Source organism: Diceros bicornis, chromosome 3 (genome assembly GCF_020826845.1).
Source record: "Diceros bicornis minor isolate mBicDic1 chromosome 3, mDicBic1.mat.cur, whole genome shotgun sequence".
NCBI lineage: Eukaryota > Metazoa > Chordata > Mammalia > Perissodactyla > Rhinocerotidae > Diceros > Diceros bicornis.
In genome coordinates this window covers 78,407,500-78,419,580 of record NC_080742.1, presented here as the reverse complement: position 1 = coordinate 78,419,580, position 12,081 = coordinate 78,407,500, and the positions used below count along the sequence as shown (strand labels likewise).

The following is a 12,081-nucleotide window of genomic DNA, read 5'->3' as shown; positions in this document are numbered from 1 at the left end:
TCAACATTAGAACCATGGAGTGGTCCGGGCTTTGTGGATCGTGGGACATGGGCCAGGCTATGGCCCTGAAGGACAGCCACAGCTATGTTCTGCTTTCTTTGGGGCTGTAGTTTCAGGGCTCAGTAGTGATTATATGGATTTGTTTTCTCTTCATTTGCTTGTGATCGCTGTGTATAGGTAAAGTCTTTCCCCATGCATGGCCACTTATCTTGTAATTGCATGAAGTTATCTTGTTCTTTTCTAACGGTAAGGACAAACTGAATTATTGTCTAGTAATTAAACACTTTAATAATGAGTTTTAGTATGATTATAAGAATACCCAGCCAGCTAATTATAAATTAACTGCCCTCATTTCTGGAAAGTTAATAACAAATCCTATTACCATGTTTAGCTTGCAATCTTTTGAGGTAAGCAGGGTCATGCCAGGTTTGAACTAGGATGACTGACCTCTAAAGAACACCTGAGTAAGGTGGGAAGTGTTTTGAGGTTGACATGGCAATAAGGGGGATGTTTTTGATGAGCAAGAGCTTGTTTTCTTCATTCTGATCTATGTAGTAACATTCGTTTTCTTCTGCAGATCTCTACAGTTTAAATACATTGGGAGGAGGGAGCTGCAATTAGGCAGTGGATGGGAGATGATTTTCTAAGTCTGTGGAATGCTCTAAAATGTTCTGTGTTATGTAACTACACACCTCTGGTTGGTGACCTGGTGATCTGGCACTCAGCAGAATGTATCTGCTATTCCTCCGGGTTTTAGTACCCTACATCTTTGACATTGCCCTTTCTCACATATAGCAGAAATCCATGTTTTTATCTTGGAATACTTAAAAACTGTAATGCTATCACTATTGAGATTAAATGTATCATGTATATTGCAAAAACTTGTTTAACTACTAATTCTTGTTAATTCCTACTAATTGCTCATTTTGTTTTGTTTTTTTGAGGGGCATGAGCAAGGAGGTGTTTGTTGTTTGCTTTCATGACCCTCTTCATGAGACCTTATTCTATCTTTAAAAGATGAGAACATACATAAATCTCATGTGTTCAGACCTTTTGTGTATTTTATCCACACAGAAGACGGTCTTAGTTAAGTAATTGGATACATTCTTGAATTTATCATCTAGCAGATTGGTGGCTGGATATATTGTTCCATTAGCAGCATGTTAGCATTTGGTAAGCTAAATACAGTGTGGCAAGCTGTGTGGCCACCTGGCTCCGTGCCACAGGACCGCAGGAAATCTTTGTGGTGGTCTGCTTCAGCTTCCCGTGATGCATGTGCCCTCAAAACAACTATAGAAATAAGTTTTTTGTCATTGAAATTGGGTTCAAATTAGTTATTTTAGAGAATATTTTTAATCTCAAAACCATTTCTTCTTTCAAGTCCACTTGTCTATCTGGAGGCATCCCTCCTGATTGGCTTAAGGTTTTCCTCAAGGGGATGTCGGACATCTTTTAGGGCCCACTGCTTACCATATCTTTTTCATGTGTATCAACTGTTTGATCATATGCAATGCTGACCCTCCAGTTGATGGGAGTGTATAGGTTTCTGACTCCTCCTCCTTTTTGGAAGTAGAATTCCACTGTGTTCAGATTGTAAGCAAAAGAAATTTAAAGTAAAAAACTCAAATCTGTTATTAATATTGCAACTTCTTAGGAGCTGGTAAAAGAGTGGGAAAGTAAAGGTCTGTTAATTAGCCCCAAATTGTTAAATAACTGAAGGAAATCTAGAAATTTTATTTATTTGCCCTGTTTAGTCTTGTTAAAAAAAGTTGGCTACACGTATGTTTGTATGTTTTTATACATGTAGAATATACCCCCCCCCAAAAAAACTTGGTTTTATTTTGAAGATATATTATAAATTCATGACTTGCTTAGCAGTTTGTGACGAATTAATTACAATTCCTTGTAAGATGAACAAAAGTTAAATCAGTGGGATTTTGAAAGGTCAGCTGCTGATTTTCTCTAATAAATCAAGAATACCAATAACATGGTTAAAATTCCCAGGCGATCCCTACTTATTTAGTCATTAGTTTCCACTGTAGTAGCCAAAAGCCCAAGGAAAGAAGAGATCTGTGTAAGTCACAGAGGACATCATCAGTTCTGGACCAGGTTGATTTCTCGTGATGATTGTCCATCTTTTTACCTCTAGTTGTGTGTAGGACTTTTATTTTCTTCTTCTCCTTTCGGTCCTGCTCCCTATTGAATTACAGAACAGATAAATACCTTAGGGAGTCGTGGCTAGCTCTGTGATTCTCAAATTGGGAAGCCAGGGGTCCTCCAGCGGGCAGGGACACAGTAAAATAGAAGTTTATTTGGATAGCATGCTTGTGGAATATGAAGAATTTTGAAGGAAAACAAGAGGAGCTTGCTCTTGATGAGAAATAACCTGAGTGATTGTTTTAAGGAAGCTGATTACAAAGGCAAGCCTGGAAGGCCATCCAGGAGATGGTTGCCATGATCCAGGGCTAGAATGATATATTGGCCTTGAGGTAGTTACATGCCAGGGGAACCAGAAGAGGAACTAGAGGCATTTCATTAGGACACGTAGGGAGTCTGGGAAACAGACTGAGTGCATGGAATACAGGAGAAAAGCCTAACCGTGTCCTTCCAGAGGTTTGGAGCCTAGGGACAGAGTATTGGAGTCAACACTAGGTATTAGGAAAAAGGAATAGGTTTTCAGGGAAATAATTTTAGGTGTGCCAAGTTTGATAAGACGAGAGATATAAAGGACTCATTAGAAAGATTTAGAGTTATCAACATAGACTTATTTCTTTAAAATTATAAGATGATGAGCTTCCCAGAGTAACAGTGTATGAAGCTAATTCTTAAAATACAAATACCACAGAATTCACACTGCTGTGCAAGTGACTGATGTCTTTCCAAACAAGTTTTTCTGTGTGTTATTTGTTAGGCTTTAAAAAGAAGGAACCCAGGGCATTGGACATCTGGGGGATGAGGAATAGAGTTAGAAAAGGGACAGGATAGGTGGCATTTGAGAAGGAAGGGGTAACTTGGATGGTTCTTGGCGCCTGGCCATGACTGTACTATAGGATGGTGGTGTTTTCTGAGTTACAGCATTTGGGGTGTTAAATCTGAAAACAAATGAAGATTATGTAAGTTAAAGTCTCTGAGATGACTATCTGCTTGGTAATTGTGGTTCCTGGTGGGGCAGACCACTGTCAAGCTTTGGGCATCCACAGGGTTTTAAGCTGAAGATAGCAGCATGCTATATAAAAGTTTCCATTTTAATGTTCAAAGGAAATAGAGGAAGAAGAAATAACCTGTGGTCACTGGTTCATAAACAGCCAAGAATAAAACATGAGACGTGTGATTCATTCATCCCCTCCTGTGCTTTCTCCTTTAAGCCATGTACCATCTTTTTGTGAGTCGCCTGGAGTTAGGGTGGCTTTACTTCAAGAATTGGTGCTTTTTTTTCCTTCAGTGTGACTCATTTTAATTAACATGTATTCCTTGAGGGATTACAGGTACCTTCTACTCTAAGAAGATGTCATATTTGTATTAATATTTTAGTCTAGTCCTTTGCAGTTTGAAGCCTATTTTAATAGTCATTTTTAGTTATGTGTAATTTTTCCTTGTAAGGAACTGCAGTATTATACTTCTCTTTTTGCAGATGAAGAAATTGAGATACAGAGAGGAAGAGACCTGCCCAAGGTCAAAGAGCAAGTCAGTGGAAGGCCTGAGATTAGACTTGTGGTCTTCTAGGTTTTTCAACTGTTGTTCACCACTAAGGAGCCAGCTTCCCTTTTGCTGGAGACAGTTCAGCCTAATGGAATTTGCTCCACACCCGATGTCCACTGTCACTGCCTATTCTACTCTAAAGCAGCCCTTGAATGTCCCTCTAAAATGGATCCACTTTTTCCTGCCTACAGTTTGGAATTCTTCTACCTGGAGGAAGTGATGGTGACCACAGTGAGCAGAAAAGAACGATGAGAGGTTCAGGGAGGGCCACCAAACTAGACCTCTTCAGCTTAGCTGCCAAGACCTTGAACCAAAGAATCCACAAGCAAATTAGCCCTCTTCCCATTTGGTCTCTGGGGATAGGGGGTGCATAGGGTAGGTAGTGTTTCCTGGCTGTGCATTTCTACACACACACGCACGCACACACGCTGGCCAATCCTAAATCAGAATCCCTGGGGTATGTATGAGGCCTCAGCATGCATATTTTGCAAAAGCCCCATGGGTAATTCTGCTGGAGAAACACCCAGGACCTAGAATTGCCCAGGAACCATTGCTCTAGACTGAGTGGGGGTAAATGATGCTACTTTTTTGTGAGAGAGATTAGCCCTGAGCTAACATCTGTTGCCAATTCTCCTCTTTTTGCTGAGGAAGATTGGCCCAGGGCTAACATCCGTGCCCATCTTCCTGCACTTTATATGTGGGACACCTGCCACAGAATGGCTTGATAAGCAGTGCTTAGGTCCACACCCAGGATCCAAACCTGCAAACCCCAGGCCGCCAAAGCGGAGCACGTGAACTTAACCACTAGGCCACGGGGCCAGCCCCAAACGATGCTACTTTTGATGAGAGATGAGTATGATTTGAGTGTTTTTAAAAATTAAATATGAATATAAATCATTAGTTTATGTGCCTAAACTGAGGTACGAGGGTTGTAATATTGTTAACATTAATACTCTAAGATAAGGCTGAAGAATCAGTCCTTATGAACTGCATTTTGGTAAGTGCTGATATAGTCCAAAGCAAAAGTAAGAGCTGTTTGCTCATCATAAACCCTTCTCAGGGATCCTGGGACTTCCCTTAAAAATTAAGGCAGCCAGTAATGGAGCCAGCTGACTGTAATCGCTAGATTGGGTGACCTGTGTCTGGCTCTCTCCCTTTCAAAAAGTGGAAGGTTAATGTTTTTTAAAAAAGACTTTTGAACTGATAAATGTTTTTACTATTTTAGGAAAAAATGTTCATTATGATGGATTTTTCCAAAGAATGAGTATCTTTGTTTCATTCTTGGTTTATAGCTTAGGTCCGTTCTGCCAACATATTTATCTTGAAAGAAGATTTTGTACACATCTGCACGTTTGAGAGATGTTCTTTTGGGGAGGACCCTCTCAGGAGTAATCACTCTGTTAGCCACCTTCAGGAATGCTGTACTCCTTTAAAATGGCCATAGCCACAACATCCTGGCTTTCAGAAGCTGTCATCTTCACCTGAAACTGGGCTGTGTACTTTTCCTTTTCTGCTCTTCTGTTTTATGGGTGTGACTCAGCACATCTGTAAAATGGATCAAAAGTATGTTAATGCAGGAAGACAGTAGACACAGGAAGGAAGAACCAGTAATTGAGCGTTCTTGTATTTGTTTGGAACAAATACCTAGGCAGAGGCACTTATTGGTAGCTTAAAAAACTTAAAAGTAGTGGGGAAGGGTTTAAAAATTTCTTCCTGGAACACATGAAACACCTAGTTATGAAATATTCACCATGTTGTCTGCAATATTTCTCGAGTCCTGAAGCACTTCTGAACAATACTTAAAGAGAATAAAACCTGTACTTTATTTTTTTAAGGTTTTTGTTGTTTGATAGCAACATTCTGCTGCTAATCTTTTTGAGCAGCGCCTGTAATGATGACATGGCAGGAGAAGCCTGGCCCAGCTCACTGTGCACCGGTATCTGTGAACAGCTGTGGGCTACTTCCTGTGGTTGGGCTACTTGAAAACAAGCACACTGCCTCTGTGAAATATCAGACAGTTCAGCTGCAGAAACTTCTGACCATTCTCTGCTTAGAGATCATCCTGCTGGCCTTGGACTTGTGAGAAAGGAAAACTTTGAGAGGGGGGTGGCCATTTCTGAGGGTATGCAATTTTGACACCAAGGTGCGGGGAGCTTGTGCCATCAAGAAGGTTGAGACAGTGTTCATTTTAGCCGTTAAGGGAGGCAGCATAGGGTAAGCCCAGGTTTGAAACCTGGCCCTTTGGTCAGGTTACTTAGCCTCTGGCCTCTCTGTGCCTCAGTTTCCCCATATGCAAAATGGAGATAGTTATGGTACCTACCTCACTGGCTATAGTGAAAGTAAGAGTGTTTATGTAAAGTGTTTACTAGTGCCTGGCTTGTAGTAGGTGCTATGTGAGTGTGAACTTGCTGCTGCTATTCCTGTTACTGTTACTAGTGTTCATGTAACTCTTATTAACTCTTCCCTGCTCTAGGATCATGTTCAATTTGTAAAACTTCCACACTCCTTGTTTTTTCTTCTTAATTTGCTTATCTTTTGGCATTTCCTACCACTGCCTTAATAACCCACCCACCTAAGGATAAAGAGAGGAAAAGAAAAATTTTTTGAAACTTTTCATGTTTTATTGAATATTTCAAACATATGCAGAAGTAGAAAGGACATATTTATAGGAAAATTCCATTTTTAAAGGTAAAAAAAATAGTGTCATTTGAAGTGTGAAAAGTAGAAATTACAAGCCTATTGCCTTGACATAACTTTTTAAATATTGTTCTTAGGTATACATACTGTACATAGTTGTAATTCTAGAGAACATACCATTTAATGGACTTTCTCCACCTGGCATTGGAGCATAAGCATTTTTCTCTGTCCGTTAGCCTTTGCAAATAGTTTTCAGTGGTTTTGTACCATGAATAATTATTGGTTTGTTGAATATGTTGCTTCCTTTTTTAAAAAATTATAAGAAAAACAGCAGTAAAAATCTTACTGCAGATGGTTGGGGGTTATCTTGGAAGATTATTTTTGTTTTGCTCTATTGATTAGGAATCTCTGTATTTGTCTCCTGGTACATGGGAATCTTATTATAATGTGGTTCTTTGGGAAATTAGCTTTATGAAGGTGAAATAGCCTCAGTCTGTGTAATAATACCAAGTCCATAACTTGGGGTTAGAGGTAAACGTGCTCTACATCAACATCTGTTCATGAGGACATGACTGTGCTAGCTGTCATAGGACTCTCCATTACATCACTCTAGACCTGAGCTGTTCAATATGGGATCTACTAGCCATGTGTGGTTATTTAAATTTAAATTAATTAGAATTAAACAAAATTAAAAATTCAGTTTCTCAGTCATACCAGCCATATTTCATGTGTTCAGTAGCCACATGTGGCTACTACATTGGACAGTGCAGATACAGAACATTTTCATAATTGCAGAAAGTTCTATTGAATAGTGCAGCTCTTGAACATGATGTAATCTATGCAGAAATAGAAGTACAATGATGTACACCTGAAATTTTTACAATGTCATAAACCAATGTTACTGCAATAAACAAAAAATTAAAAAAAAAAAATAGAGCAGCTCTAGCTCATTCTCTGACTGTTCACTTTCTTAACCTTACAGTGACAAGGAAAAGCCTCCTCTTATTTGTAGGGTTTTCTAGAGCAGCGGTTGGCAAACTTTGGCTGCCTGTATTTGTATATAAAGTTTTATTGGAACACAGCCACACCCATTTGTTTACCCAGTGTCTATGGCTGCTTTTGTGCTACAGTGGCAGAGCTGAGTAGTTACAACAGAGACTGAACGTGGCCCACAAAGCCTAAAGTATTTACTCTGGCCCTTTACGAAAAAGTTTGCTAACCCCTTTTGTCTAGGCCAGGGTTTCTCAACCTCAGCACTATTGACATTTTGGCCCAGATAATTCTTTGTTGTGAAAGGCTATCCTGTGCGTTGTAGGATGTTGAGCATCTTCCCTGGCCTCTATCCACGAGATGCTGGTAGCACCACCTGCCCCCACTCCCCCACCTGGTTGTGACAACCCAAAATTTCTCCAGACATTGTCAAGTGGTGGGCAGCAAAATCACCCCTGGCTGAGCACCACTAATCTAAAGTGATGTGGCTTGACAAAACATTCATTTATAATACTGGATAAGAGTGCTCACTCTGAAAAACAAAAAAAGAGTCCATTAAAAGAGCAGAATAAATTAAAGAGTAGTTTTTATGCTATTATATTTTAGCCTTCCCTCCAGAAACAAATGTTTTCTATAAAACATGGTTGAGTAACTAGAATAGGGCAGAGAAATGGAGGCGTTAAGGTTCTACAGTTATGTCTGCTAACTGAGAAGCACATAGAATGGGAGAGCGTCTCTGAATTTATGGGGATGTGTGGTTTATTTTACAGGTTTTCAAGGCCTATATCCTTTATAAAACACTGTGTGGCTACAGGGTTTTTGTTGTTTTTGTTGAATGTGTGTAGATGTCATCTGTGTACACCCAGTACCTTGTTCTGAATCTGGCAAGAAGGGAGTTAATAAATATAGTAGATTGGTATTTATCTGTTTTATGATTATTTATAATTTTAAGTGGTCCATATAGATTCCTATCCTCCTTACCCAGAATAATTGAAAAACTGGTTATATTTACCTTCATTAGAAGTTAGGAGAATTGAATTAAATGTCAAGGCCTATAAAATTGTGTTCAGTTCTTTTAAAATCTGGCGCTTGAATACTTTTCAGGGTGGGGGTTTTCAAAGCTGTAGAAAATGGTGATATTAAGAGATTAACTACTCATTTTGTTGGAATGTAGAGTGCTGTAGAGTATTGGGACACAAGTTTTAATTAATAAACAATGTATGTAATATTTCTAAATTCTTGGTTTAGAAAAATGAAGTGAATTAGAATTGGGACAATTGCCTTTCAAAGTGAATATCAGATATACCTTTATCTGGTTCTTCAAATTAAAATTAAATTTAAAAATTGGTATTGAAAGGAATATATAATATAGATCACATGTAATGGAGCACACTTATATGGAAAAACATCCATATGATTAAATATCTAGGAAGGTAAGCAGTTTTGACTACTGAATTCAAATGAATTTTAGGTGAACTTGCTTGTTCCATTAATGATGTATTTCTGTTTATTTTTTCAGATCTTACCAATATATTTGAGTCCTTCCTGCCCCAGTTGTTGGCCTATCCTAACCCCATAGATCCTCTCAATGGTGACGCTGCAGCCATGTACCTCCACCGACCAGAAGAATACAAGCAGAAAATTAAAGGTAAGAAGGCAAATAGTTTAACCTGGAGACAGAAGAACTTTAAGTCTATTGGGCTTTGATAATTAAAAGCCCTTCTAATCATTTTTCTCAGGCCTAAAAAGAGACAGCTGTGGGCTGGAGCAGAGCTCACTAGCCTCTGTAGTTCCGAGGGTCAGAGACACCGTTGAAGACTGGAGGTACCAGCAAGGAAGAAGAGAAGGAGAGAGAAAGAGCGAAGGGAAAGATGAGAAAGTGGCAGGCTCACCTGTTGGATGGTAGTGGATGTAACTCTGCCAGAAATCCCTGTGGACACAAAAAACCTTTGCCTTCATTTGCTTCCACTTGTAAAATTAGAAAATTGGACTTGAGAGTCAAGTATTAATTGAAAAGCATAATCTCACATTTGTTCACAGACAGTATCATCCTGGCCTTTCAGGAAAGCAGCTTCGGGAGCTGGGAAATGCCTAATTCATCTTGAGACTTTTTAAAAAATTATGTCCTTTCACCTGTTGAATTAAAAATACCCAACTGGGGGCCGGCCCGGTGGCGCAAGTGGTTAAGTGCACGCACTCCGCTGTGGTGGCCCGGGGTTCGCCGGTTCGGATCCCGGGCGCACACCGATGCACTGCTTGGCAGGCCACGCTGTGGCGTCATCCCATATAAAGTGGAGGAAGATGGGCACAGATGTTAGCCCAGGGCTAGTCTTCCTCAGCCAAAAAAAAAAAAAAGGAAAATGGGCAGATGTTAGCACAGGGCTGATCTTCCTCAGGAAAAAAAAAAAATACCCAACGGGCTTCTTTTCTTGGTCCCATACTGATTTGCTTTTACTTTGGGAAGTTTACATCTGGGCGCATTTCTCCTCTACAGCAGATACCCGGCCCCAGTACCCTGGTGCTATGGGACTTTTCTATTAAAACTTGAAATGTGCTGTTCAAGTTAGAAATGTGCTAGTAGTGGTGGTAGTTTGCTCATCCCTTAAGATTTAGAACCCTATTTTCCTATTCTTAAACAGTTTACATGCTAATGGGATGTGAATTTCATAAAAATGAAAATATAGTTATAAAAGAACATCTAAAGCTCCACACAGGTTTACCAATGTTCATCATATTGTCCTTTTTATCTCTATATGTGTTTGAGAACTGTCATAGTGAAAAGTCTAGATACATAAAGTTCTACCAGAAAGGAAAGGAATTCAGTCTGTAAAAATGGGCCTGCTCTTAACAGTGGCAGGCGTTGGTATCTGCCCAATTTTTAGCATGACTTGCCCATCTGCATAGCAATTCAAAACATCAACTTCTGCGAAATGTGTGGCCCCTCTGAGGTACATTTGCAAGAGATGAGGGTAGAAATAATTTATGAGAGCTTGAATATATAGGTCTTCACTTTTAACAGTGCTGGTATGAGACAAATGGGAGCATTCGGGGCTGTTTGTTGAGCAATGGTTTTCCTTCTGTTTTCTCATTCTTCCCACGTTTCTCTAGAGTATTGTTTGGTACTTTTGTTGAGATAAAGTAGAAATAAATCGACTCTAATTAATTTACTTAGGTCTCAGGTGCTTTACAAATTCATGTCTAATTTAGGTAGCACAATATCTACATAGCCAAACAAACGTGTATTTCAAGAAAAAGGCAGTTTCAACCAGATAAAATTCTTGTATGAGACTGTATTCAAGTTTTGACATAGGAATCACTTAACAGTGTCTGCAACCCACAGATATCTCGGTGCACAGCATATTTCTATAGTTGTTATAGTCATTATGCCTCAGCAATTTAACACTATTCCTGTTTAGTACCTATCTGCTATAGCAACAATTACAAAAAGAACCCAACCTACATTTTTATCTTAGACTGGCTAGCTCTAGCTTTCTGAAATGTTAATGTTGGCTGTCATTTTGTCTTCCTTAGTAATCTGAGAAAATCATGGCTATCAGACCTGAACTCTCCCCAACTTCCTACTGTACCTTTTATATGTATTTATTCCCCCCATCTTTTCTTTGTTCCCCCTATGGGAATAAGAGATGTCCTGTCTTATTTCTCAGACTCACTACCCTGTGATCTTATTCTCCCATTTATGCCCTTCATCCTGGCACTGTTGGTCCTCCCCCTCCACCTGCAGACTGTTAGGGGGCCATTTCAGAAGTCCTGTGGCCTCCTTTAGGAGTCTTGCTCTGTATTTCCTTTCATTTTCAAACGTCTCGCTTCCTTGCCTTAAACTCCTGAGGTCTGGTTTGTTCCCCCTCCTCTACTGAATCTGTAATCTCATTTCTTCCTAATCATGTGGACCCTTCTCAAGATCCATTTTCCTGGACCTCTCTGCAGCTTTGGTATTTTACCCCTTACCTTTGTGAAAACTCTTCTCATTCCAATTTCTAAACTTGGTCATTCTCTTAAGATTCCATCTTCAACTACCTGTCTTCCTCTCCCCCACCCTGTGGGGAGCTTATTCACCCCTCACAGCTTGAGATAATCCCGTCCAGGTAGATGATTTCCAAAAATGTGTGTCTAGGCATGACCTCTCTCCCCAGCTGCCTCCTGGACATTTCCACGCCTAACATCACAGGTCAGTGTAGGTACCCTTTCTTACCATGAACATTGGTCAGCATTCATATTTAATTGATGCTGTTTTATCTCATAAATATTGGACTGCTTGTAGGGCGGGGCACCTTGGAGCTTTCTAAAGATATGTCACTTCCTGCTCAAAAACCTTCACTGAGTGGCCTCTTAGCGTGCCATTCAGGACTCTCTGTAAGTGTGAGTGATCTACGTCTTTGCCTTTACTCCTCTAAATGTATCAATATGTGACAATCAAATTGGATGAGTTTCAGATACCCGTCTCTTTGCTTCCTTAGTTAGTCATGGAAAGTTTCACCCCTACAGAAAAACAGAGAATAACTTAACAACCGTGTGTCCGCCATCCAACTACAGTCATGCGCCACATGACAACATTTCAGACAACGACGGACCACATTCTTACCATATAGCCTAGGTGTATAGTAGGCTATACCATCTAGGTATGTGTAAGTACACTCTATGACATTCACACAACCATGGGATCACTTCATGACACATTTCTCAGAATGTATCCCCGTTGTTAAGCGACACATGACTGTATAGCAAAACGTTTTGCAT

General features: G+C 39.8%; 1 protein-coding gene across 2 annotated transcripts in view; it reads left to right on the top strand.

Annotated features, from left to right (window-relative positions):
• Positions 1-12,081, top strand: part of UBE2H (ubiquitin conjugating enzyme E2 H) — a 98,700-nt gene that overhangs the window by 83,555 nt on the left and 3,064 nt on the right. For both annotated transcript variants that reach the window (XM_058529860.1, XM_058529852.1), the window contains one exon: positions 8,846-8,974. In XM_058529860.1, coding sequence (XP_058385843.1) covers positions 8,846-8,974 — 129 coding nt within the window. The remainder of the gene's footprint in view (positions 1-8,845; positions 8,975-12,081) is intronic.